Source organism: Zalophus californianus, chromosome 7 (genome assembly GCF_009762305.2).
Source record: "Zalophus californianus isolate mZalCal1 chromosome 7, mZalCal1.pri.v2, whole genome shotgun sequence".
In the NCBI taxonomy this organism is placed as follows: domain Eukaryota; kingdom Metazoa; phylum Chordata; class Mammalia; order Carnivora; family Otariidae; genus Zalophus; species Zalophus californianus.
The window spans coordinates 120,047,212-120,073,121 of record NC_045601.1 but is presented as its reverse complement, the minus strand read 5'-3'; the positions used below and the strand labels follow the sequence as shown (position 1 = coordinate 120,073,121).

Here is a 25,910-nt window from a genome sequence, read left to right as displayed (position 1 = left end):
TTATCACTTTTTAAAAAATTCTTTTCAGCACTTTAGGATGTTCCATTTGTCTTCTGGCCTTTAATTTTTCTCATTAGAAGTTATCATCATACTGTCATTCTTATTTATATAATGTGTAACTGTTTTTCCTCTGCCTGCTTTTAAGATTTTTTTATCTTTGATTTTTAGCAGTTTGACTTCAGTGTGTCTAGGTGTGATTTTCTTTGTCTTTATCTTGCCTGGTGATTGCTGAACTTGTTGGGTATCTAGAAAATAATAGATTTCTTTTTTTATTATTATTTATTTATTTGATGGAGAGACAGTGAGAGAGGGGACACAAGCAGGGGGAGTGGGAGAAGGAGAAGCAGGTCTCCCACTGAGCAGGGAGTCCGATGTGGGGCTCGATCCCAGGACTGGGATCATGACCTGAGCTGAAGGCAGACTGAGCCACCCAGGCGTCCCAGAAAATAATAGTTTTCAATAAATTTGGGAAAATTTCACCCTTTTTTTTCTTCAAGTATTATTTTCTACTCCATTCTCTCTACTCTCTCCTTCTGAGATTCCACTTGTACCAGAGTGTTTGATATTTTCCATAGGTCAATAAACCTCTGTTCTTTTTCTTTTTCCTGTTCTTTATATTATATAGTTTCTTGATCTGTGTTCATGTTCACTGTTTCTTCAACTATTTTCTGTTTAACTCAATCAGTGTATTTTTCATTTCAGATATTGTACCTTCCTATTCTAGAATTTCCATTTTATATTTTTATTTTTATAATCTCAGTTCTGCTATTTTGAGTAGCCATATAGCCATTCATTATCATTATATATTTCTTTAATAGCTTATTTTATACTCTTTCAGATACTTGTTTACTAATTTGGATTTGGCTCATCTTGTTTCTATTGTCTACTTTGTTACTTGACTAGGGGCTTCATATTTTTCACATTTTTTAATGGGTCCAATCATTTTTATTGTGTCCTAGGTATGTGGATATTACATTTTAGAGACTTTGGAATCTGCTCTGTTCTTCTGAAGAGTGTTGGCTTTGTTTGTTTTTTAGCAGGCATTGTTAATTTGACTGGATTCAAATTTCAAACTCTTGTCTCCCCTGTGGTAGGCAGCAACTGAAATCACTGCTTACTTCTTTCATTATTTAAGCTATTGCTCTCTACTGTGCAACTTGGAGTCTCTCCTGTGCATCCTATGAATGTATAGTTCAGGGATCAGCCAGGGGTTTCAATAATACTTTTTCTGCATCTGTGGCTCCCTCTACTCCAGGACTTTGTTCTTTTCTCTTCCTTCCTTCCTTCCTTTCTTCTTTTTCTTTCTTTCTTTCTTTCTTTCTTTCTTTCTTTCTTTCTTTCTTTCTTTCTTTCTTTCTTTCTTTCTTTTTCTTTCTTTCTTTCTTTCTTTCTTTCCTTCCTTCCTTCCTTCCTTCCTTCCTTCCTTCCTTCCTTCTTTCTTTCTTTCCTTCTTTTTCTTTCTTTCTTTCTTTTTCTTTTTTCTTTCTTTCTTTTTTTCTTTTTCTTTCTTTCTTTCTTCCCTCTTCTTTTTTTTGTTTTTTGAAAGATGTATTTATTTTAGAGAGAAAGTGAGAGAGTATGTGTACACAAGCGGGAAGGGCAGAGGAAGAAGGAGAGAGAATCTCAAGCAGGCTCCGTGCCCAGCTCAGAGCCTGACTGATGCGGGGCTCGATCTCACGACCCTGAGATCATGACCAGAGCCAAAACCAAGAGTTGGACGCTTAACCCACTGTGCCACCCCTGTTCCTCTCTAGCTACTCTGTTAGCTTAAAATTTCATCCTCCTATTCCTTAGGCCATAAGACTGTGGCTTTATGATTGTGTTTGGCTGCTCTGTGCTAACTAGACTGGAATGTTCTCTCAGATGAAAACTGAGTTTCCAGTATCTGTGTGTATTGAGTGAGTGATTTTGAAATTCTCGGAAATATCCTAACAAAAATAGTAACCATTGTATTCCTGTCTAAACTAACTACCTGAAGAATTTTTTCAGTTGTCTTTTTAAAATAGATTTATTCATATTCTAAATTCAGTGATTTTCAGCATAGTCATATAGTTGTGCACCATTACCACGATCAGCTTTAGAATTTTCTCCACTACTGAAAAGGCCATATTTACTGGCAAGTCACTCCAGTTCCTCCCAATCTCCCCTCTCCAGCCCTAGGCAGTTACTTTGTGTCTCTGTAGATTTGCCTATTTCAGACATTTGTATATAAATGGGATTATTCAGAGTGTGGTTCTTTGTGACTGGCTTCTTTAACTTAGTGTAACGTTTTCAAGGCTGATCCATTTTGAAGCACATGACAGTACTTCATTTCTTTTTTCTTTCATGCCAAATGATATTCCATTGTATGGATATACCACATTTTACTTTCTCATTCATCCATTTATAGACTATTGAGTTGATTCCACTCTTTGACTTTTATTAATGCTACTGTGAACATTCATGAACATGTTTTTATGTGGACATATATTTTCATTTCTCTTGGGTAGCTACTTAGGAGTGAAATCAATGAATTTTATATTAACTCTGTGTTTAACCTCTTAGGGAACTGCCAAACTTTTCCACAGTAGCTATATCTTTTATATTCCCACCAGCAATGCACGGTGGTTCTAATTTCTCCACATCGTTGACAACACATTATTATTTTTTTAATTTTATTTTTATTATGTTATGTTAGTCACCATACAGTACATCTTTAGTTTCTGATGTAGTGATCCATGATTCATTGTTTTCGTATAACACCTGGTGCTCTATGCACTACGTGCCCTCCTTCATACCCATCACCAGGCTAACCCATCCCCCCACCCCCCTCCCCTCTAAAACCCTGTTTGTTTCTCAGAGTCCATAGTCTCTCCTGGTTCATCTCTCCCTCTGATTCCCCCCTTCATTTTTCCCTTCCTTCTCCTAATGTCCTCCATGCTGTTCCTTATGTTCCACAAATAAGTGAAACCATGTGATAATTGACTTTCTCTGCTTGACTTTTTCACTTAGCATCATCTCCTCCAGTCCCATCCATGTTGATGTAAAAGTTGGGTGTTCATCCTTTCTGATGGCTGAGTAATATTCCATCGTATATATGGACCACATCTTCTTCATCCATTCATCTGCTGAAGGGCATCTCGGCTCTTTCCACAGTTTGGCTATTGTGACATTGCTGCTATGAACATTGGGGCGCATATGGCCCTTCTTTTCACTACATCTGTGTCTTTGCGGTAAATACCCAGGAGTGCAATTGCTGGGTCATAGGGTAGCTCTATTTTTAATTTTTTGAGGAACCTCCACACGAAGACAACACATTGTTTTTTTTTTTTTTTTTTTTTTGCTGTTTTGATTATAGCCTTCTAGTGGGTATGAAGTGATATTTCATTGTGGGTTTGATTTACATTTCCTTGGCTAATGACATTGAGCATCTTTTTATGTCTTGGACATTTTTGTATCTTTTTTGCAGAAATGTCTATTCAGATTCTTTCCCATTTTTTAATTGTATTATTTGCTTTTACTATGAGTTGTAATTGCTCTTTATATATTCTAGGTAGAAGTCTCTTATCAGATACACTATTTGCAAATATTTTCTCCTATGGGTTGTCTTTTTCGCTTTTTTTAATGGTGTCCTTTGAAGCACAAAAGTTTTTAATTTTGACCAAGTCCAGTTTATCTCTTTTTCTCCTTTTGTTGCTTGTGGTGTTATATCTAAGAAGGGTGTGCCTACCCCAAGATCACAAAGACTTACTCCTGCGTTTTCTTCAATTTTATAGTTTTGTCTTGTACATTTAGGTCTATAGTATATTTGGAGTAAATTTTTTTGTGTGTTATAAGAAAGGGGTCCAACTGCAGTTTTTTGCATATGGATGTCAAGTTGTCCCAGCACTATTTGTTCAAAAACATATTTTTTTCTATTGTTAAAAATCAATTGACTGTGTATTTAGGGTTTATTTCTGGATTCGCAAGTCTATTCCATTGATCTATGTCTTTCCTTAGGCCAGTACCACACTGTCTTGATTATTAGCCTTGTAGTAAGTTTTGAAATCAGGAAATGTGAGTCCTCCAACCTTGTTCCTCTTTTTAAAGATTGCTCTGGCTATTCTGGGTCCTTCCCATTTCCATAGAATTTAATGATCGATCAGTTTCTGCAAAAAAGCCAGCCAAGAATTTGATAGGGATTGAGTTTTATTTATAGATGAACTTGAGGAGTATTCTCATCTTATGAATATTAAGTCTTCCTATCCATGTCTTTCCATTTATTTAGGTTTTTAATTTTTTTCAACAGTGTCTTGTGGTTTTCAAAGTACTAGTTTTGCACTTCTTTTGTAAAATTTGTTCCTGAGTATTTTGTTCTTTTTGATGCCGTTATATACAAATATCTTTTAAACTTTTTTTTTACATGTATATACCTACTAGCTCCCTGTCTCTCTCTATTCGCTGCTCCATGTATTTCTTCTCTTTATCCTATTTTAATTCCAGTGTTGCACTGATCTCATGAAACATTCAGAAAACATCTATGTGACTCCTTTCAGCAGTCATATGGCATGTGTATTTTGTGTCAGGTACTGTACTGACGGGGTATGGAGTTGATTAAACATCTTGTGTTTTCAAAGAGAGGACATAAACATGGTATCTAAGATTTATCACAGTGAGTATTAGAATATCAGAAGCATTATAGAAGGAGGGATCAGGGAGACTCTTTTAGAGAAGGTAACATTTAAGACTGACCTTGAAATACTGATAAGGATTTAACAAACTTTGAAAAACTTGCTATTTAATCAAAACAAGGTAAATGAAATCATGAAGGCATGAAAGTACTTGATGGTTCATTAAAGATGAATGGGCTTATATGGTCAGTATCGGATGAATGAGGGAAATGATTGAGGGCAAAGTAAGAAATACCGAATAGTCAATCTAGTTGTGACAGGTTTTAATAAAATAGTAAGAATTTTGTGGGCACCGGAGACTTCTGAGTAGTGGGGGTGTCATGAGATTTTTTTTTTTTTAATCTGGGAAGATGTTGATTAGATTTTAGAGAATTAACTGGTGTTTGCTGAGAGTGGATTGCAATGGAGAGAATATAGGGACAGAGTACCAGTTTGAAGTCTGTTTCAATATCCAGGGAGAGAAGATGAAGGTCTTAACTGGGAAAGCAACAATAGAATTGAGAGGGATAGTTGACTTTGCATTCTGACAGAAAGATTTTGATTGTTTGATTCAAGAGGTGAGATAGGGAAGGAGATAAGTTTATGATAAATTGAGTTGTCTCATTTGGTTTATTGGATGAATGGTAATGTCTGTCTGGTCCTTTGTTTTTTGTTGTCATTTTGCTATTTTAGTTGTATTAAATAAGTAATGTAGACATGGACTCATTAGCCATGAGATTGAACTCAAGTCTCTTACCCCATTCCTCTTTTCCAGAAGAGGCCAAACTGATGTCATTGGCTCAAAACCCCCAACATGGTTGCTCTTTCTGGTTTGGCCAGGCTTGATATTGAGTTGTCATGAATATTATGTACATATGATATTGAAGGCTTATGAATAACAAAGATACTTCTTGGATTTTGAATCTCCCAGAAACCAGGGACAAAGGTCAGTAACATTATTATATAACATACCCCAAACTCCTTTAACTCTCTCTTAGAGCATCTACTTCCACATTTCCAGATTCTGTGTCTAATCTGACATTATCTTGATAGTCAATTTTAGATAAAATGTGTAACCCCCTTTCCTCTTTATCCCCCTCCCCCACTTCTCAAACATCTGCTATTTGCTGCTTTAGGACTACCTTTGGTTAAACCAGTGCCAGTTCTTGCATTAATAGGACAATGTAAATCTTGTTTCTTTTGCCTCTTTTGAAAGTTTCAAGAGCTTTTATTCTTGGATTGATTCCTTTTCATGATATCTTATTCTTTGAGATAAAAATCTTCTCCCTCTGCAGATATTAATTTGGGGAATCAAAGCTTACGATACTTTTGAAGGTTTTTCTTGTTGTTTTTCTTCTGTGTTAGTTTGCTAGGATTGTGATAATCTGTGATGACAGATTGAGTGGTTGAAACAACAGAAATTTATTGTCTCATGATTCCAGAGGCTGGAGTTTCAAGATCATGGGGTAAGCAGGGTTGGTCCTTCTGAGGCCTTTCTCGTTGGCTTGTAGATAGCTGACCTCTCCCTGTGTCCTCACATGGTCTTCCTTGTGTGTGTCTGGGTCCTAATCTCCTCTTCTTATAAAGACATCCATCATATTGGATTAGGTTCCACCTATATGAGCTCATTTTACTTTAATTACTTCTTTAAAGGCCTGATCTCTAAATACTATCACACTCTGAGGTATTTAGGCATAGAACTGCAACATGGTATTTTTTAGGGGACACAATTTAGCCTATTACACCTGCCTTATTTCTGTGTCCTCTGGCTTTTTTTGTTTATGTGACTTCCATCTCTCTCTTAACGTATTTTCCTTGACTATGTTATAGTCTTTGGCTGTCCTTGTATATTTTAGTCTGGGAATAGCTGATTTGTTTAGTTTGTTTATAGGCAGCTTGTTTGTAAGTGGCTTTTCTATTGGGTGATATGACTGCAAGTAGACCTTTTTTGGGGGGAGGACCCTTATATGTCAAGATCTTTGGTTCTTTTTTCCTTTTTTCCCTTTTAATTTCAGAGAATAATATTCTACTTACCCAGACACGGTGGGGTTGGGCAGGGTGGACTTACAGACCTTGCTGACAGGTGTAAGAGCAGGGCAGGAAGAGACATAGTAGTCCCACAGTCTGCTGTGCAGGTTGACACTTACTCACCCTCCTGTGCCTGGCATTCCTGATTCCTGGTCGTCTTCTGTTTGGCTTCCTCAGAGACTGAACTTCTGATCTCCTGCTGACTGCAAGGGGAAGGCAGAGGCCAGGGTGTCCAACTTCTCAGTATGTAAAGATATAGATAGCCAGCAAGTTCTTGCTGTTTTGCTCTGAACCTCACTGTCATCTTCTGGGGCATCTGAAACCTTGATCAATTGAGGGGTTCTGTGGCAGTTTATTAGTGAGGTTTTATTATTTATTTGTTGCCTGCTATATGCTAGGTACTGTGCTTTCCTTAGGATTATCCTTTGTAACCTTAATTGTAACCTTTGAAAGGTTCTACTGCTAGGTCCATTTTACCTATACAAAAACAGCGGGTTTAGAACAGAATTAGTAAATTAGAGCACCAGACCTTGAATACAGGTGTATTTGATCTCAGAAACTGCACTTTTACCAACGTTACTATACTCAGAAGAGTTGGCAAATTCATGTTTTTGCCTTAGGTCTACATTCTGGGTTTTGTAAAAATGTCAATATATTGATTTGACCACATTAAAAAAGTTGCTGGACTAAGTATAACACAAAAATAAAGTGAAGTTCAGTACACCTGTAGGGATATAAATGTATTTTAATTTTTATGAACATGATTAATCAGAACATCTTCCTTTAACAAGTTGGAGAGTAGAACAGTTTCTAGCATATTTTTGGGATTCAGCAGGTGTAGGCATGGAGCTAAATGGTGACAATAGGTTCTATCTATCATTATATTTAACGTTCCAGAACCAAGGGCTTAGTTGTCTGTTATTTTTCTGACATTTCCCTCACAATACCAGCTACAATGTCTTTGGTAAATTTAATGTTCAGTAGATGTTGGCAGATAGGCTAAATGACAGCTACAAAATTCAGAACTTTAAGAATACTTTTTATGTTTTGGTATTGAATGTCTAGCATTCTTGTATTTTTAGTCAGTGCTTATTTCAGTTGTCACTAATACTTTCCTTCCTTTTTTGACAGATTACTTCTGTAACTAGATCTCTGGTTTGCTCAACAAAGCACGATGTCCCGATCCCGACAACCCCCTCTTGTGACAGGCATCTCTCCAAATGAAGGAATACCATGGACAAAGGTCACAATTAGAGGAGAAAACCTGGGGACTGGCCCAACTGACCTCATAGGTAAGAGCAAAGAACTGTGTTTCAATGGTAAATGCATTTTTATAGTGGGCATTTGAGACAAGCTGATAGAACAACAACATTGTGATCGGTACAGAATGATCTGAATAAAGATGAAAGAATTATTTGGTTTTCTGGCTTTTCTGTTTAAAATCATTATTTTATCAGATCTTGTCTAAATTGCTTTTCACCAAGTCCTTCAGAAAGTTTCCTGCAGCTGCGATTTGCCTCCAATTCCTGAGCCTTGCTCTCTCCTGCTTTGATTGCCCAGACAGCCTCCCTAGCTATTTTTACTCTCTTTAGTTTTTCCTCCATTATACAACTGTCTGTATTTGTTCTGTAGCGCTCTGTAAATGATACCTCTTCTGTACCTTATCCCTTCAAATCAAATCTAAACTCTATCTCCTGGTGATATCAGTACCACTTGGCTGTTATCCTCACTTCACCTAGAAGAAACTATCCACTCTCACCAGGTGCATATCCTTACTGGGACCTATGAATGTTATTTATTTCCTTTCCTCTGCCACATTGATGCTTAATTGTGGTTGAAAGCCCCACCATGAATCTGAAATATGAATAGTCTCTGCCAAAACTTGAGACTGGAAAAAAAAAAAAAGCTCTTCAAACTAATTCCCACCCATGTTAATCTGTCTTTTTATTTAGGCTCCCCTAATACTTATATATTTATGGTAAGCTAAACTGTAGTTTTTAGGATCTGTTTATGTCTTTTTTTTTAATCTTTCAAGTTCAAGGACATGCACGCTCTATACCCAGTTGGCACTGTATAAATTTGTTAGTTTGTATAGTGTCTGTCCCCCCAATTCCCACCCTATAACATGGAGACCTTTTACTGCTGATTATTTAAGCATTCATCTTTGTCAGTAGTTCTCATCCCTGGCTTGTCTTTTCTTTTTTTTAAGTTTTTTGTTATGTTTTGTTTTTATTTTTTTAATTCCACTTAGTTAAAATACAGTATAATATTTATTTCAGGCGAACAGTTTAGTGATTCAGCACTTTCCGTACAATACCTGGTGCTCATCACAAGTGCACTTCTTACTCCACATCACCTTTTTAATCCATCCCCCCCACTTACCTCCCCTCTGGTAACCATCAGTTTGTTCTCTATAGTTAAGAGTCTGTTGCTTGGTTTGCCTCTCTCTCTTTTTTTCCTATGCTTGTTTTGTTTCTTAAGTTCCACGTATGAGTGAAACCATATGGTATTTGTCTTTCTCTGACTGACTTATTTCACTTAGCTTGATACTACAGCTCCATTCATGTCATTGCAAATGGCAAAATTTCATTCTTTTTTAATGGCTGAGTAATATTCCATTATATATAAATAAATTATAATTGGTCAGTTAGGATTATTTTCTTGTGAACTCTGAGATGCATTTAGAATAGAGATGCATTCAGAATGAGGAAGGGAGAGACTTCAGTATATGCTACTGAACATATATGCTGATTACCGTATAAACTTATCTGGATTCAGACATTCTCTTGACTCTTCTTAATTTCTGAGGGACCTTAGGGGCGCCTGGGTGGCTCAGTCGGTTAAGCATCTGTCTTCAGCTCAGGTCATGATTCCGGAGTCCTGGGATCAAGCCCTGAGTCGAGGTCCCTGCCCAGCGGGGAGTCTGCCTCTCTCTATCCCTCTGCTCCTCCCCCACTTGTGCTCTCTCTCGCACATGCTCACACTCTCTCAAGTAAATAAATAAAATCCTTTAAGAAAATTTATGAGGGACCCATTGGTAAAGTATTGGAGATTATGAGTTGGAACTTATTTTTCTTGCATTATTGGTGCAGCTTGACAGATTGTTTTTTGGCCATCTGGAAAACCCTTGGAAAAGAGAAAGTGAATTAGAGCTCGGCACTATGTTTAATAAATGAGTTTTGCACTTCCCAGCTAATTCTTTTCACTAGTGTTATTTCATTATGTCTTATTTTATGTTGTTTTCTCTAGCCATAGTTTTTGATTCTTCAGTAAACAAAAATTAATTATTCTTATGTAGATAGTTTAATCCTGTGTCTTGGTTTTTTGACATAGATCATTCTAGATTTCTCTTTATCCAAAGTGGAAAAGTCCGTAGAATGCGTGGTAATAAACCATACAGATGGAGGTTATGTCCAACATTTTAACTGGAGCTCCTAACATGACAGTTACTAGTCTATGTAAATTTTAATCTTGCTTTAGCTTCAGGCAATGCTATTCTTATTTGACTAAATGTGTATACTTCTATAAACTTTGCTAGTTCAGCTTTCAACCTGCCTATCTATTGCCAGGAAACCATTTTTTAAAAAAGCAAACTCAACCTGCTAAATAATTTAAATGTTTTTAGCTCAGATGATATCTACACTAGCCAAGTGAAACATTATAAAAATAGTTTATTTTGAAATTCTACAAGTTACTTTAAAAAAAAAAGATGTTATATTTTATGAAGCAGATTTCTTGGTTCGCAGTAACTTAGCAAAAATGTGCTTTAGAAATTAAGAAATCAGTCTTATGATCTTATTTAATTTTTATGACATTTAAAATGATCTGTTTGAATCTATGTTTAAAAATAAATGGTGATTATTAATTTTTTTTTTTAGTTAAAATGCAGAGCAGATATTAAATCAGAGAAACCCTGATAGCAGCTACAATAGATGAATAAACTATTGTTCTGGGTAGTTTTTTCCCAGCTTGTACTGTCATAGATAAAATTTATATGTTTGCTCTTCTGAGTATGTTTTTAAGGCTTGCTGTCTATATATTGGAAGTCTCCCATTCCTCAGTTTTAATCATAAGGTTGTTCTCTAGCAGGGAACCTGTATTAGGAATAACTTTATATTAAGTCCTGACATTTACTATTGAGTTGTTTTCTTTTCTGAAATGAGTTAATATTTAAAATCACAAGAATTTTTTGATACTATAAAATTTTAAAATATTAAGTTGATATATTAACCTAGAGTGATATCAAAATACCTACCATCTATAACACTAAAACTGTTGAGTTTATTAATTAAAGCCTTTTGTATCATTTAAAAAATACATAGACTGATTTATGTATGCATAAACATTATTTGAGCAAATATTCATTGAAGTGTTTCACAGTGTTTCTCTTTGGAGAGGAGTTCCAGGGGTGCCATCAGTCTCTTAAATTGTTTACATTTTTCAAAACAAAATTGATTTTCAGGAAAGATATCAAAGACATTCCCATTTTGAAAAAATAATTTTGAATTATGAATGCATTTAAAAATGTATAAATGTCATTATACATTTAAAAAAAAATCAAAGAAAACTTAGTCCTGAAGAATCCTTTAAGTGCTTTTATTAGAAAGAATCCCAGGGGTGCCTGGGTGGCTCAGTTGGTTAAGTATCTACCTTGGGCTCAAGTCATGATCCCCATGCCCTGGGATTGAGCCCCACATCGGGCTTCCTGTTCATTGCAGAGCCTGCTTCTCCCTCTCCCTCTGCCCCTCTCTCCCCACTCCCTGCTAGTGCTCATGCTCTCTGTCTCTCTCTCAAATAAATAAATAAAATCTTTTTAAAAAAAGGCAGAATTCCATACATGTATAAATCATGGCTGTTTTAGGGAAATCTCTAAAATTCATTATTTCAATAAATGTATCTTTAAAAGGTGGTTGTTTTTATTACTCTATGGTTAATATAACATTCTTACTAAATAGTGCATTAAGTTGTAACACAAGATGACTTGAATCCCTTCCTACATTTTTTCAACCATATTTGGCATCAGTTGAGATGTTCCTGGTATCTGAAAAAAAAAATTGTTAATTGCCAAACTTGACTGCTAGGCAGTATAAAAAGTTAAATAATGAGAAAAGAAAAGCGTGAAGTGTCTGTTCTTTGCCACATACATTTTGGTTTATTTTTTCCAAAAATATTTATGAGGTTGTTCTGTTTTGTGGAAATGGAAAATACAAGAAAATAACTTAGTAGAAGAGCTGGCAGTTTGTGCACATGGTGATATATTGGTGTTCTATCTGGAGTCACATCTTCCTCACTGTCATCTTTCAGTGCCTCCCTGTTTGGTTACTGCCTAAATTATAATAATTTACTTGATATCAGGGCCTGAGATTCCAGGCATGAGTTGACATTTTGGGAGTACTGGCTTTCTCTAAGAGCAGAATGTAGTATAGTGACAGTGTCATTAGGGAAACACTAAGGCAACATGAGCTACCATTTAGGATACAGATATAAAAAATGAAATAGTAATCCAGTAAGGCCCAAGAATATTAGCTGGATTTACCAGACTCCAGGCTGTGCTTGAAATAAAGTATATACTATGTATACCATATATAATTTAAATGCTAGGAAAAGTAAGTGCATTTTCAGGAAGTGTATTTTCAGGAAGATGGATAAATATGTTTTTAGGCAATGGTATATGCGCTTAGTATACTTTAGGATTTTATATCAATAACTTAGATTTCTAATAATAGCAATAATTTCCTTTCTAAAACCTATGAAAGCAATTTAAGATTCCATAGTCTGAGTAATCTGGAATGCATACACATAATTATTATGGTCATTATTTTTTAATTTCATTGATGTTTGAAGAAACTTAAATATAATCTAAGGAAGTCTTAAATATTAGAGAAAAAAGATTAGACAAAAATCAGTAGAGACTGTATATTTGCAAGTAACACTGGATATATTCAATAATAGAAATAACTATTGAACAGGAAATGTTATTTCTAGATTTATTTTTCACTTCATGGAAAAAGCCTGGTAATACTGACAGAAGAATTGTCTTTTTATGTAATAGACATGTTTAAGATCTTCCCTTTGTTCTTTTGAACTTTGTTACATGCGTGCTTTTATTTTTAGGTTTGACAATTTGTGGACATAATTGCCTCCTGACGGCAGAATGGATGTCTGCAAGTAAAATAGTATGTCGAGTGGGACAAGCTAAAAATGACAAAGGAGACATTATTGTCACAACCAAGTCAGGTGGCAAAGGAACCTCAACAGTGTCTTTCAAGCTACTTAAACCTGAAAAAATAGGTATCATCTTACTTTCTATTTTTAAAGAGGAAAATGAAAATGGGTTTTGCCTTTCAAAATCTAAAACTGGTAGATTTGTATAAAATTTACCTGCTCTCACATCTCATTAACTTAGATTATGTTTATTTGGACAAGAATGGGATATTGGTTAAAATTTGCATTACTTTTGGAAAGGCAGTTTGCTGGGTAACAGTGAAACCTAAGGATGATGATCATGAGAGAACTATCCTAAATTCTTTATAAATCTTATTTCTTTAACAATTTGCTTTGCCAATTTTAGTTCCTTGATCTTGAACAGAGTAATTGCATTTCTTTCTATTATGCAGTCGAGATTTGAGATAAAATATCCTCCTCATTTGGCCAAATTAGCAATAGTATTATCTAAATAATGTTCTTGTTTCCTTCATTTTCTCCATCCTTTGAGGCCAGGACAAAATGTTGCCTGGCCAAAATGTGCTTTTAGCCCTCCAAACAAGAAATAAGCCCTCTTTTTTGTATACTGTAGCACTTTAAGTGTTACTTTTTGTGCACTTAACACTTGCTTCCTCATATTGGGGGTAGTTAAGAACTTGATCCGAGGAGGTGGACTCAATACTAATCTGGGCTCTAGCACTACAAACTGTGGAACTTCAATGCTAGATTTTTTGTGGGTAAAAGTGGAACAACAATATTAGCTACCTTGTAGGATTAAATGAGTTAGAGCATGCATGTAAAGTACTTAGTATAGACCCTTACACAAAGTTAATGTCAGATTCATCTTTATGGTCCTAGAATGTCTTGTACATGGTTAGTACTTGATAAATATCTGTATAATGTAGGACTATCACAAACATAATTAAGCCCAGGTCATACTTCTCTCTTATATTGAAAAGTAAATAATTTTGCAAATTGTTTTTGTTTTCTATCTTAAGAGTGTAGAGCCTTTCTATAGCATTATCTTCCTTAAATTCCTAGATTTTTTTTTCCATAAATAAAAATTCAGGTAAGGAATTTAAGGGAGAATACAAAATGGAATTTTATATATAAATATATGCATTATATATGTGTACATATGCAGACACATGTCTATGCATATATACACATATATAATATCCTTGTTTTTGTTTACTCATTTTTAACATCTTCAAAAACTGAAAATTAAAGCAGGAACTTGTTATCAGTTTTCTGGAGGAACTTAAAACATTTTGGCAGAATCCAGCAATGTCTTATATTTATATAGCAGATAAAGACAACTTATTTGAACGTTTTAATTTTATTCTGAAGCATCCTGCCCAGGACTTAGCACAATATAAACTCAATAAAGGTTTATTGAGCCTAACTTAGGAGTATCTAGACTTGAGAATAACCTCTAGCAAAGCCTCTTGTTGCATTCTGGCAGAAGTGTGGGTGCTGATAGAATTTGTGGGTTCACAAAGGGTCATATAGCTAGAAGTTGCCTGGGATCAAATACCTTCCTTCATGAAGCATTCACAGCCCCCAGCTGTTCTTCTGCTCATTGGCCCTTTGCCCATTTTCTGTTTCAACTCAAGTTTAGAGATAGTAAGCCTGTGAGTCCTATGCCAAAGTGATTGACAAAGAACTCAGTCACATAAAAGAGGGTACCATAATTCAGAGATTATAATTTGTTCACAGGTTCACCCATTTTTCCTGACTATCCATCCCAGTCATTTCCATTACACAAGCCATGCATTTCTTGGAAATGTTTTCTTTATATACAGAATTGTTGGATATTTTTTGAGTTAACCAAATTAATTTTACTATTTATTGTTTGTAAAATACATTTGTTTTAGCAGAAATTTTTCTCAGAGGCTTAGTGTGCCTTCTCTGTTGAATAATGTACAGTGAAACCATGAACCAGGAGGTGTTATATTTACCTTTTTATAGATTCTTAGTGTTTTTAGTCAAGCCACCAGCCATTAAAAAAAAAAACAAAAACCAAATGAAAAAATCAGAGCTTTTGTGCTCTCAAATTTCTCAAAAATTACCTTAGCATGCATTTTGTATTAGGTCTTTAAAAAGTGAAACAATAGGGAAAGGCTTAGTCTGTATCTCCTCATTTTGGTAGGTCTTTTGGATCAGTCTGCTGTGTGGGTTGATGAAATGAATTATTATGATATGCGTACTGACAGGAATAAAGGAATTCCCCCCTTGTCTCTGCGTCCTGCTAATCCGCTTGGCATTGAGATTGAAAAGTGAGTACCATCTTGCCTTCAGTTTTCTTTATTGCTGAAAAGTTGTATATACTTACGAGTAAAGAGAGTTAAACTCCAGAAACATCCAGGGAAGCACAGTTGAAGATATTTCTCTTGTTGGGATACAAGTGTTATTTCTGAAGCCTGGTCAGCTTTGCTGCCTTGTGACTGTTCCAATTAGTTAAAAATTTTGGTGAAAACTACTTACCTCTTTAGTTTTTTGAGTTTACATTTTGTGAAGAAGAAAAGTATCTTGAAGTTTGTAATAACTAATACTTTTAATGTTAGGAGAATTAATTCATTATCCGGGGCTGGTGAGTTTAAATATTTAGATGGTACTTGAAATCAAAACAGAGTTTTCCATGTGCTTGATGTTTTTGGGAAATATTTTAGAATGATTAGGCCCACTGTAGTCTTTTATTTTGTTTACAACCTCTGCCTATAATTCGTATTTAATCTAGACTTACTGTCTCAGAATTGTGGCAGGTAAATGAGAGTTTTCAAGATGTAAACAAATCTGTAATTTTCTATTCTTAATTGCTAGGATAGTGTTTTAGCAACTTTTATAATTAGTACCTTTATCCTTGCATCTTACTTAATTCATCTAACGCATTAATTGTGTCAAATTTATTTTCTAGCCTTGGTGATTCTGCTCATGGAATTACATACTGAATGTTGCTCTGTAAACACTTACTGAAGGTGACAAATTAGTTCTGTTAACACTTTAACCGTAGTTTTAAGTTTTTCTAGGAATGGGGAAAATTGTCTCCTAATCTTTATATATTTAACCTTCAAGCCTACACTTGAAACCATTAGTAATTCAAATAACAAGCTTCTTTTTCACCTAGTGGGGTTTTACCTCTGGCTAAGAGGAAGGGAGCAAGTGTTTGTCTTGGGAATTCACCATGTGTTGAAAAATCCTGGGGCTTAGCAGCTTTTAGTGAGCTTGGACTGTCCTAGGTCACATCTTTAAAGCTCTTTGGCAGTATGGGTCATTCTGGAGCTGTTTTAAGGATTTCAGTGCTCTATAAATTAGGAGTTTGAGGATCAAGAAAGTCCAGAAAAGAATGGTAATTGCTAGCTATTTAGTTGAGCACAGTTTCAAGCATGAATAGACTGCAGTTGATACGAAGCCTTTTAACAGCCTGCTTCAATACTCTTGAAAGCCAGCTTCTTTCCAAGGCCTGCCACAAAAGAAGTATAGAGCAGGAGCTCCTTTTTGATTGTTCTTTCATAAGGAAAATACAGTTTTTATATATGGGCACAGGGAGTATAGGAATATTGTATGAATTTTATATGAGCTTTAGACAAAACTATCAAAGTTAGGATTAAATTGAATGTTTACTATCATAAAATGGATTTTCTTAATTTTCAGTTGGCATATAACACACCCCCTTTTTGACTTCTTTACCCTCCTTCCACCTTTTAATTGTCTTTATTATTTCTGTTTTTGCTGCTACCCAGAAAAGGGGTAGGCTTGGACTCTCTCTAATAGCACTTTTTCTTAATATGTGTCGGTATTATTCTTAGGGAACATTGGTAACAACAGCCAGGAATAATGGCACTAAAAGTGCTTGGCTCTTTAGAAGTCGTCTTTTTTTCTTCTCTGAGAGGTAGTATAATTTAGTCTAGACCCAAACTCAGTTTGAGCCATAGCTCTCCAGCTTACTAGCAATAGGACTTTTGAGTGAGCTGCTTAACTACTCTTTGCCTCCGCTTCCTCAGGTGCAGCATGCCTGTGTCATAGGGTGTTTGTGAGGATTCAGTGAGTGAATGCTTTAGAAGAGTGTCGCTCATAGCAAGTGCTTAGTAAATGTTAGTCATTATTACAGTGATGCTTTGCCCTTCTTGCATAATATACTGTTCATGCTCTGCTCAGTCACTTAGGAAGAGAATCTCTTTTTAATAACTTAAGATTTCAGGGTAACAGATTTATTAAAATCTTTTTTTAATATTTTATTTACTTATTTGACAGAGAGTACAAGCAGGGGGAGCGGCAGGCAGAGGGAAAGGGAGAAGCAGGCTCCCTAAGGAGTAGGGAGTCCGATGCGGGGCTCAATCCTGGGACCCCGGGACCATGACCTTGGCCAAAGGCAGTCGCTTAGCCAACTGAGCCACCCAGGAGCTCCAAATTGTATTAAAATCTTAAATAGTATTATGTACATTAATTTAAGAAGTGCTTAAATGGCTATAAAATTAACAGTATTTCTTTCAAGCTGTTACTTAAGTTTCAAATAATAATTTGCTCAGCCATGCGATAAAAAGTAGTCTTTTGAAAAGGTAAAGTCATGACTCTCACACAAATATAAAATGAACACACGTTAAGAGCTTTTATTTAATTCATTAATTCATAGGAAAACCAGTAAAATGTTAAAACCAGTTCAGAGGAAATTCCAGAGGGTAGACATAATAGGCAGTGAGGAATGCTAAAAGATGTAGACTGGTCACATCTGCATGGTAATTAGTTGCATCTTCACCTGACAGGTATTTCTCTGGCGAAGGATCTCTGGTCCCTATCAGCCCTCCACAAGTTAACTTCTGTTTCTACAACTGAGTTGCGAGATAAGGACAGAGAAAGGCACAGGTCCCTATAGAATCGGAAAACACTGGGAAGGCCCTCCAGACCGTGAAAGGACATCCAATAGTCCTTTTGCACATTTAAAGTCTTGAAATGTTTCCAGTAAAAGAAAGACAGGCTAGAGATACTAGAAAGCAAGAAAATGAAAGGTGGAAATAGGAAGAGTTATAGAAAACAAGAGAAGAGAATGTTTTTGGCCAGAAAAATGCTTTTCAAGGTTCCTTTTTATTTTTTAAAGATACTTTCAGGAAAATAGCATTTATTTTACTGAATTCTCTGACCTCAGATAGAGAAATCTTATTTTAGAAAAAGAGAAAAGGAAAGGAAAAGCAGATGTTAAAATATCGATGTTTTATTTCCATGACTCAATTTATTTTATTTTATTTTATTTTTATTTTTATTTTTATTTTTTTAAGTAGGCTCCACACCCAGCTTGGGGCTTAAACTCACATCACTGAGATCAGGAGTCACATGTTCTACCAACTGAGCCAGCCGGGTGCCCTTCTGTCTATTAATGTCATTTGGGGGATTCTTTTATTTAATAGGTTGGGAGAGGATCTAATTTTAATTTTTAAAAAAATGTCATTAGGGAAGGAATAGTAGGGTTTTAATATTACTTGTTGAAATATATTAATTGAGAAGGTTTGAAGAATTATGATTGCTTATTATAAAATACTGTGGTCCTGATGAATTAACATTAAAGTTGTGATGTCACTTTGGAAGATGAATCAGCTGCTGGTAATTGCATTGTGAATGTTTATGAAATTCTCTTCAGCTGACAGTCAAATGTACAATGTGGAACAGTGAGAGGTCCTATAGTGTTGTGGCCAGTTCATCTGAATAAGAAAAAGCAAGTAAGAGTAGCAGAATATACTTTTCTTGTAGCTTTTTGGTGTGAGTCAGAGCTTAATAAACATTTTATTGGTGTGCCCAGCATGCATACTGTTGTCTTTCAGTTACAGTTTTAACAACTGGCATTTATTAGCCTTCTTCGACTGCTTAAGTCCTTCATATTCCTAAATTTTTCACTGAGGTTGTGTGCACATGGTGCCTGGATACTTATAAAAATGTTACTAATTGCTTGGAAAAATACAAACTTCACTTTGAACTGAGACTAGGATTTAGTTATAAAAAGTCTGTATTTCTGATTTATTATACTGATTGTCACAGATGTATGTGTTCTTTGCACAGCTTAAATTGTAAGGGAGACAAACCATTTAAATTGAAAAGGAAGGTAAAACAGGTTCATGTTAAGTAAAAGCTGTCCTGGGTTATATTCCTTTTTTCTCTAGAGAGAGGGAAAGAGAGAAAACGCACACGCATGTGCGCATGCACGAGCGGTCAGGGGGAGGCAGGAGAAGAGGGAGAGAGAGAATCTCAAGTACGCATGGAGCCCAACGGGGGCCCAGTGTCACAACCCTGAGATCATGACCTGAGCCAGAATCAAAAGTCAGATGCTTAACAGACTGACACCCAAGCATCCTGCTAGGTTATATTTCTTCAAAGAAATATTGTCTTACTTGAGAATATTAAGTTATGTTTTTGGAGATCGTACATATATGGGAGTGAGGACATAAAAATGGAGCTTTGCCCTTTTTATATTATCTACAACTTTTTTTGGTGAAATAATTACATAGAATTGGCTGTCTAGTCATATGATGCACCACTAATACTTGTTTTATTTCTACATGAATTTATGGGCAATGCAAATCTGATTTTCTTCTCATCAATTTGGTTTTTCAATAGAAAGGAAAGGTGACCAATTCCCCACTACATTTAGAAACCAGAGACAGGTGGCAAAATAATTCTCAGTGTGAGTGTAGAAGAGAAGAGTCTTGGATAAATTTGCCTTTTAGAAATTTTTTAAAAACAGGCTTGTGGGCTGTGATACAGTGCCTAAGTCCAGAACCTGTCAGACCCCCCCCCAAAAAAAAGAAAGAAAGAAAACAACATCATGCACAACCAAAAGCAAGCTCATAATATTTAATACAACAGAGTGAAAACAATGATGCTAGAAATCGAAAGCTAAAAGAATTGAGTGTAATATACAAACACTCAAAAGAACTATATAAGCCCACTTTTACTGTGTTAGCCTCCCCATCTTTCATCTTTCCATCTGCCAAATCAAGAAAACATGTTCTCTTTAATGCAGTAACACAACTATAACCTGGCTTTACTCTGTGGGGTGGTTAGAATTTTTCTCAAAATGATTTTTGTTTTGCTCATTCACAGGTCATTACTGTAGATTGTTCTCATACTTGAAAGCAAATTCTGATATGTTAAAAACATTCCTGTTTTATATCTGATGACTCAACCCATGTACGTGGGTTTTTCCATGGCATGGGCTAAGCCTTTCCAGAAGATTTAAATCTGAACTTACACTGCCATCTAATGGAAAGCATATATTTGAGGGTTGGCAAGAATTGTCAGCTACTGAAATTGTGTTTTGATTTCTTAAAGAAAACATTTCATGAGTGTACATAGTAGAATATGTGTTGCTCTCACTCTCCAATTCCATGGTAGTATAAAGTGTAGATTTAGTTTAAATTACTCAGAATGTACCTTGCTTTTACCGACTTGTGAAGCCATCACTTTACTTGGTGTGTTACAGCCTAAATTCCAGTTACTGTGAACAAACATTTCAGTTTTAACTCTCAAACTTCGTCAGCGCCATTGACAGAGTGCTTCTTCCTTTGCTAATACTGTTTAGGACCTTTAGCAATTCTCTGCATTGTAAATCAATTCTCCCTTCACTCTTCTTAAATTTCTGTCTTTCTAGATGTGTAGTTGTGGTTTCATTTTATACCTAAGAGTCACTGGTTCTTTATTTGACAGTAGAAGGACCAGGTTCAAATCTTGATTATTTACATGCCACCTCTCTGAGGCTGTTTCCTCACTGTAATATGGGAATATATAACTCACTATGTTTTTATGACAATCAAATGGAATGATACTTATGAAAATAGTGTGTGAAATATAAAGAACTAAGTATTAAGAATAGAAATAACAGCAGATAACATTTTTGAGCATCTATTGTGTGTTAGAAACTGCTAAGCCTTCTACATGCATTATTTATTTTAATTCTCAGAACATTCCTGGGAGGAAGATATGATCCTATTATCCAATAACTGGGAACTTAGGTTAAATAACTTCCCAAAGGTTATACAGACAAATCTAGCAAGCTTCTGAAATTGAACCCAGAGCCTGTGCTCTTAACCACTACTTACTATTATTGCTTCCCAATTATATAATGCAATGAGTCAGCTCTGCTTTTGCAGATATGTTCCCTGTGGAGCTTCACTGCTTCTAGACATTGTCATTCATTGTCTGTTTTTTTCTATTTCACATTTTGAGGTGTTTGTGTAAAAGATCAGTATATTTAAGCATACATTTTGGGACTCAGGATGCCTTCAGCTATAAGCAACAGAAAATGAAAATTAATTTAAGCTTAAAAAATGTATTTATTTTTTCTCATAATATACAAAGTCCAAAGGTGGTGGACTCCATTATTGGTTGAGTCAGTGACCTCGTAATGTCACCAAGGTGTAAGGAACCTTGGTGCTCTGGTCTTTGCACTTAGCAAAGCCCTGATTTTCTTCGTAATTGCAAATTGGCTAAAGCAATTTCTGGTATTGAAGCAATAATAACACTAAGGAATAATATAAAAATCAAATATTGAAACAATAATAATACATAATAAGGAATAAAATAAAAATCAAATATTGAAGCAATAATACACAATAATTAATAAAATCCAATAATGTCTAGATGCAAAAAGACACTATCTCTTCTTGAGTCTCCCTACAAGTATGGAGACCTTTCCCAGAAATGCTCCAGTAGATCTTTCCTCAGACATTATGGGTCAAAACAAGATCACTCAGTAGATATAGCAAAGCAAATATGATAAGCATGATTTGCTTAGGATAATTGATATTTACTCAAGGAAGGTACAGTTGTGCTATAGTGTGGGATTGTTTGGTGTGAGGGTGGAGAATGCATGTTGGATTACTAGCCAGAAGTGGACTTAATTGTGTGATTTGAGGCAAATTATTTGACCTTGCTCTTAGAATTTTGTCATTTTTTTAAAAAGATTATTTGAGAGAGATCGTGTACGCGTGTGAGTTGTAGGGGAGGGGCAGAGGGAGAGAATCTTCAGGCAACCTCCCTGCTGACCAGGGAGCCCTACCCGGGGGCTTTATTCTAGGACCCATGAGATCATGACCTGAGCCAAAACCAAGAGCTGGGCACTCAACCGACTGAACCACTCAGGAACCCCAAATTTTGTCATCTTTAATATAATTTCTGTCTTATTCTTGTAACTGATTCTTAATATAGGTCTCAGTACTCTTCTTCCAATTTAAATTTATATAGATTGGTAAAAGAGTTTTAATGTCTTCAGTAGGAAATCACTGTAAAGTAAAACTCAGTCTTAGGGGTAAATATGAAGAGATATGAGGAGATAGTGTTTTGATCAAGAGATCCAATACTTTTCAAACTCCACTTGACTCATTTAGGTGCCTGAAGGAGCTATATGTATAAGAAATAATAGTACATGGGAAATGAGATACTGGTAGGTGGATTAATGCTTCACATCTCAGCCTACTAGAGCTCTCTGGTAGAAGGACATGGCCTATGCCAAATGTCTGAAGTGGATCTTCACCACTCACACTTAATGCCAAAGCTCAATTTCAAGATCTTCTGCCCTTTCTTCCTCTCACCCTTGCCCTGCCAGTGCATGGTGTGCCCATGATTGAAGAGATGAGGGTGCAAAGCCTATGGAGGCCTGGCCGTGCCCCATGTGCTTCTCTTTATCACCAGGAGACTCCATGAATAGTAATGTGGCCAGGCCCATTTCTGCTCCCTCTTCAGGAGGAGGGAGATGGGGAGGGACTCCTGGGGTAGGAGAGTTTAAGAGCTCATCTCCTAGAGTGTTACCAGACATCAGGTCTTTATCTTGTGATAAGACAGTTCTGCTTACATTTGTAAAAATAACATTTTGGTACATTGTTAATGAGATGTTTCTAAAGTATAAGAATTAGATGAATTTTAAATTTGGGTAGTTCTAGACGGCTGTATATTTGCATTGTTCAGTCTCACCAGTTTAAGCATTTTTACTGTTTAGGATATGTATGACCTTTTTCATATGTGCTGTGTATATCCAGGTTTTTTTGTTTTGTTTTGAGTGTGTGTGTTTTACATATTTTCAACTTCCTTGAGGCATAATTGACAGATAAATTTGTAAGATACTTAAAGTATACATCTTGGTGATTTGATAAATGTATACACTGTGAAAGGGTTCCTACCATCTAGTTAACTAACACATCTAACACCTCCAGTACCTCACGTATTCCTTTCCTTTCCTTTCTTTTCCTTTCCTTTCCTCTTGCTTTTTTGTGAGGACATTTAAGTTCTACTCTTTTAGCAAATTTCAGTGATATAATACTGTGTTACCAACTATAGTTATGTTTTACATTTGGTCCTTCAAGACTTTATTCATCTTATGGCTGAAAGTTTGTACCCTTTTACCAACCTCTTCTTATTTCCTCCACCCTCTAGCCCCTTCAACCACTTTTCTGCTGTTTCTAGGAGTTTGACTTTTTTTATATTTCACACATTTATGCAAACCTGATAAAGGGTTTATATTCCTTATATCTGATAAAGGGCTAATGTAAATCTGCAAATTTTTTTTAAAGATTTTACTTATTTATTTGAGAGGGAATGAGATAGAGAGAGCATGAGAGGGGGGAGGGTCAGAAGGAGAAACAGACTCCCTGCTGAGCAGGGAGCCCGATGCGGGACTCGATCCCGGAACTCCAGGATCATGACCTGAGCCGAAGGTAGTCGCCCAACCAGCTGAGCCACCCAGGCGCCCTAAATTTGCAAATTTGATAAGGAGTTAATATCCAAAATACACAAAGAATGCATACAACTCAACAGCAAAAAAAGAAAAACAAAACCAATTGATTAAAAAATGGGCAGAGGAGCTGAATAGACATTTTCCAAAAAGATATGTAAATGGCCAGGCATATGAAAAGGTAAAGTCACTAATCAGGAAAATGCAAATGAGAACCACGCTGAGATATCATCTCACAACTGTGTTAGAATGACAGTTATCAAAAGGTCAAGAGATAATAGATGTTGGCGAAGATGTGGAGAAAAGGGAACCCTGGTACCCTGTTGAGAGGAGTGTAAACTGGTGCAGTCATTATGGAAAACAGTATGGAGATTCCTCAAAAAGTTAAAAATAGAACTACCATAGGATCCAGCAATTCTACTTCTGGGTGTATATCCAAAGGAAATGAAAACAGGATATTGAGATATTTGCACTCCCATGTTCATTGCAGCTTTATTCACAATAGCTAAGGTGTGGAAACAGCCTAACTGTTCATTAATGGATGAATGAAGGTGCATATATGTATAATGGAATATTATTCAACCATGAGAAAGAAGGATATCCTGTCACTTTGCAACAACATGGATGCGCCTTGATTGCATTATATCACACAGAGAAAGACAAATACAGTTTTGTTTTGTTTTGTTTTTTAAATAAACACGTTGAACAGGATTTAACGGTTAAACCCATGGAGGCTGTGTAGTCTCAACCATTTCACCAACACATACAACTGCTGTATTTGGTTTTGTATCTGCATTTGGTACTTGTTTCTTTTACTTGCTATTATTGTATCATAGATCCTTTCTTGATGCTGTTAATCCCTCTTCACACTTCTCCCATTATGGGTAGGGAACCACCTAACTGTAATAAAACTACAGGGCTTGAGTGAAGGATAAAGAAGCTCAGTTTGGCTTCTCAGAGTCCCTTTTTATTGCTTTTTTGTCAGCTGTGTCTTTAATCTGTGAGACTGATCCCTGTCAGAAGAGGATTTCACATAGTTGAGTAAGTCATCAAGACTGTTGATAGTAGGGATTTAGTTGATATCAGATGATTCTGTAGTGCTTTTTGATTTTGTTGAGACAATTTAACTTTCTGAACAAGCGAAGTATTAGGACCACATAGAATGCCAGTTTAAGTATCGAATAAAAGTAAGGTTGACAAAAAAGTGGTAGGTATTTCTCCATGTACTTTTCCCTCACACCATTGACAGACCCCCACTAATTCATCTTGCTGTTCTTTCCAGTTTAGACACATGATCCTTGACATAGCACTCTAGACAGACATTGCCCACCAATTAAGGTAGAACTGTGGGGTATGGCCTATGCATATCAGAAGGAGGTGTTTCTGGTTACTTATTAGGGCTCAGCCCTTTACACTCAATCATTATATTCCCCAAAAGTTCTAACTTGGAGGCATGATATACAAATAAATAAAATGAGAAAAACTTCCAAAGGTGACAGAATTTTATTACTAAGAAAGTATCAAACCAGCAAGAAGAATACAAACCAAAATAAACTTCTAAAAATGCAGAGTTCTCCAGCTCCCTCTCAGAGATCCTGTCTGGTAAAAATGACCATTAAGGTTATGGAACACACACACCCCAAGAATATTCAGACTGTAGTCTTTTAACTTTTGACCCAGTGAGGAATGATGTGAGATTGACTTAGTCTTTGAGTTGCTAACACTGAGGAGGCCAGCTGGATGTCCTTGACTCTCCTAAAATCTCATTTTACCTTGTCTGTTACTGTAGTGCTAAGCAGGGCTTTCTTTCCCTCTAATTAATAAAAAGAAAACATCATAGTGAGAAAGGTAAGTGATAGGAAATAAAGTGGATCTCTTGCTCTCGACTGAGGTACTGGCACAATAGATGTTGGATTCTAAATTAAAGTGCAGGGTTTACGGAGGAAATCAGCTGGTTTTGTTGTTTGCATCCCTTGCTCTTTTAGGGAGTATGAAGCAATGAAGGGAGCCAGTAGTAATAGGAGAGAGTTTGTGAGATTCTTTGGTGAAAGCTGTGCTAGGCTGTGAAGGGGAGGTATGGTGAACATGTACTCTTCTTCACTCATAACTGGTGAGTGTGGCTTCCATGGAGCCACCAGGTAAAAGTGTTCCTTGCATTTGTGCACTGGAGAGCACTGGAATGGTGCACATGGACAGTAGAGGTGTCTGCCCTAGGAAAGATGTTTCCTGGGACCAGATGAGTACCTCACTGGAGAGAGCAGGCTCCAGGCTATTTTAAGTTGTATGTCAGGTGACTGGTCACCTGCAAGTCAAAGAGCTCCATTAGAGATCAGAGAGTA

General features: G+C 36.1%; 1 protein-coding gene across 4 annotated transcripts in view; it reads left to right on the top strand.

The window, feature by feature from the left end:
• EXOC2 (exocyst complex component 2) overlaps positions 1 to 25,910 on the top strand; it is a 279,473-nt gene that overhangs the window by 51,001 nt on the left and 202,562 nt on the right. For 3 of the 4 annotated variants that reach the window (XM_027603387.2, XM_027603388.2, XM_027603385.2), the window contains exons 2-4: positions 7,788 to 7,948; positions 12,771 to 12,947; positions 15,013 to 15,139. In XM_027603387.2, coding sequence (XP_027459188.1) covers positions 7,831 to 7,948; positions 12,771 to 12,947; positions 15,013 to 15,139 — 422 coding nt within the window. In that variant the 5' untranslated portion in view covers positions 7,788 to 7,830. Of the gene's footprint in view, positions 1 to 5,403; positions 5,575 to 7,787; positions 7,949 to 12,770; positions 12,948 to 15,012; positions 15,140 to 25,910 lie in introns of all 4 variants that reach the window. The other variant, XM_027603386.2, reaches the window with a different exon arrangement.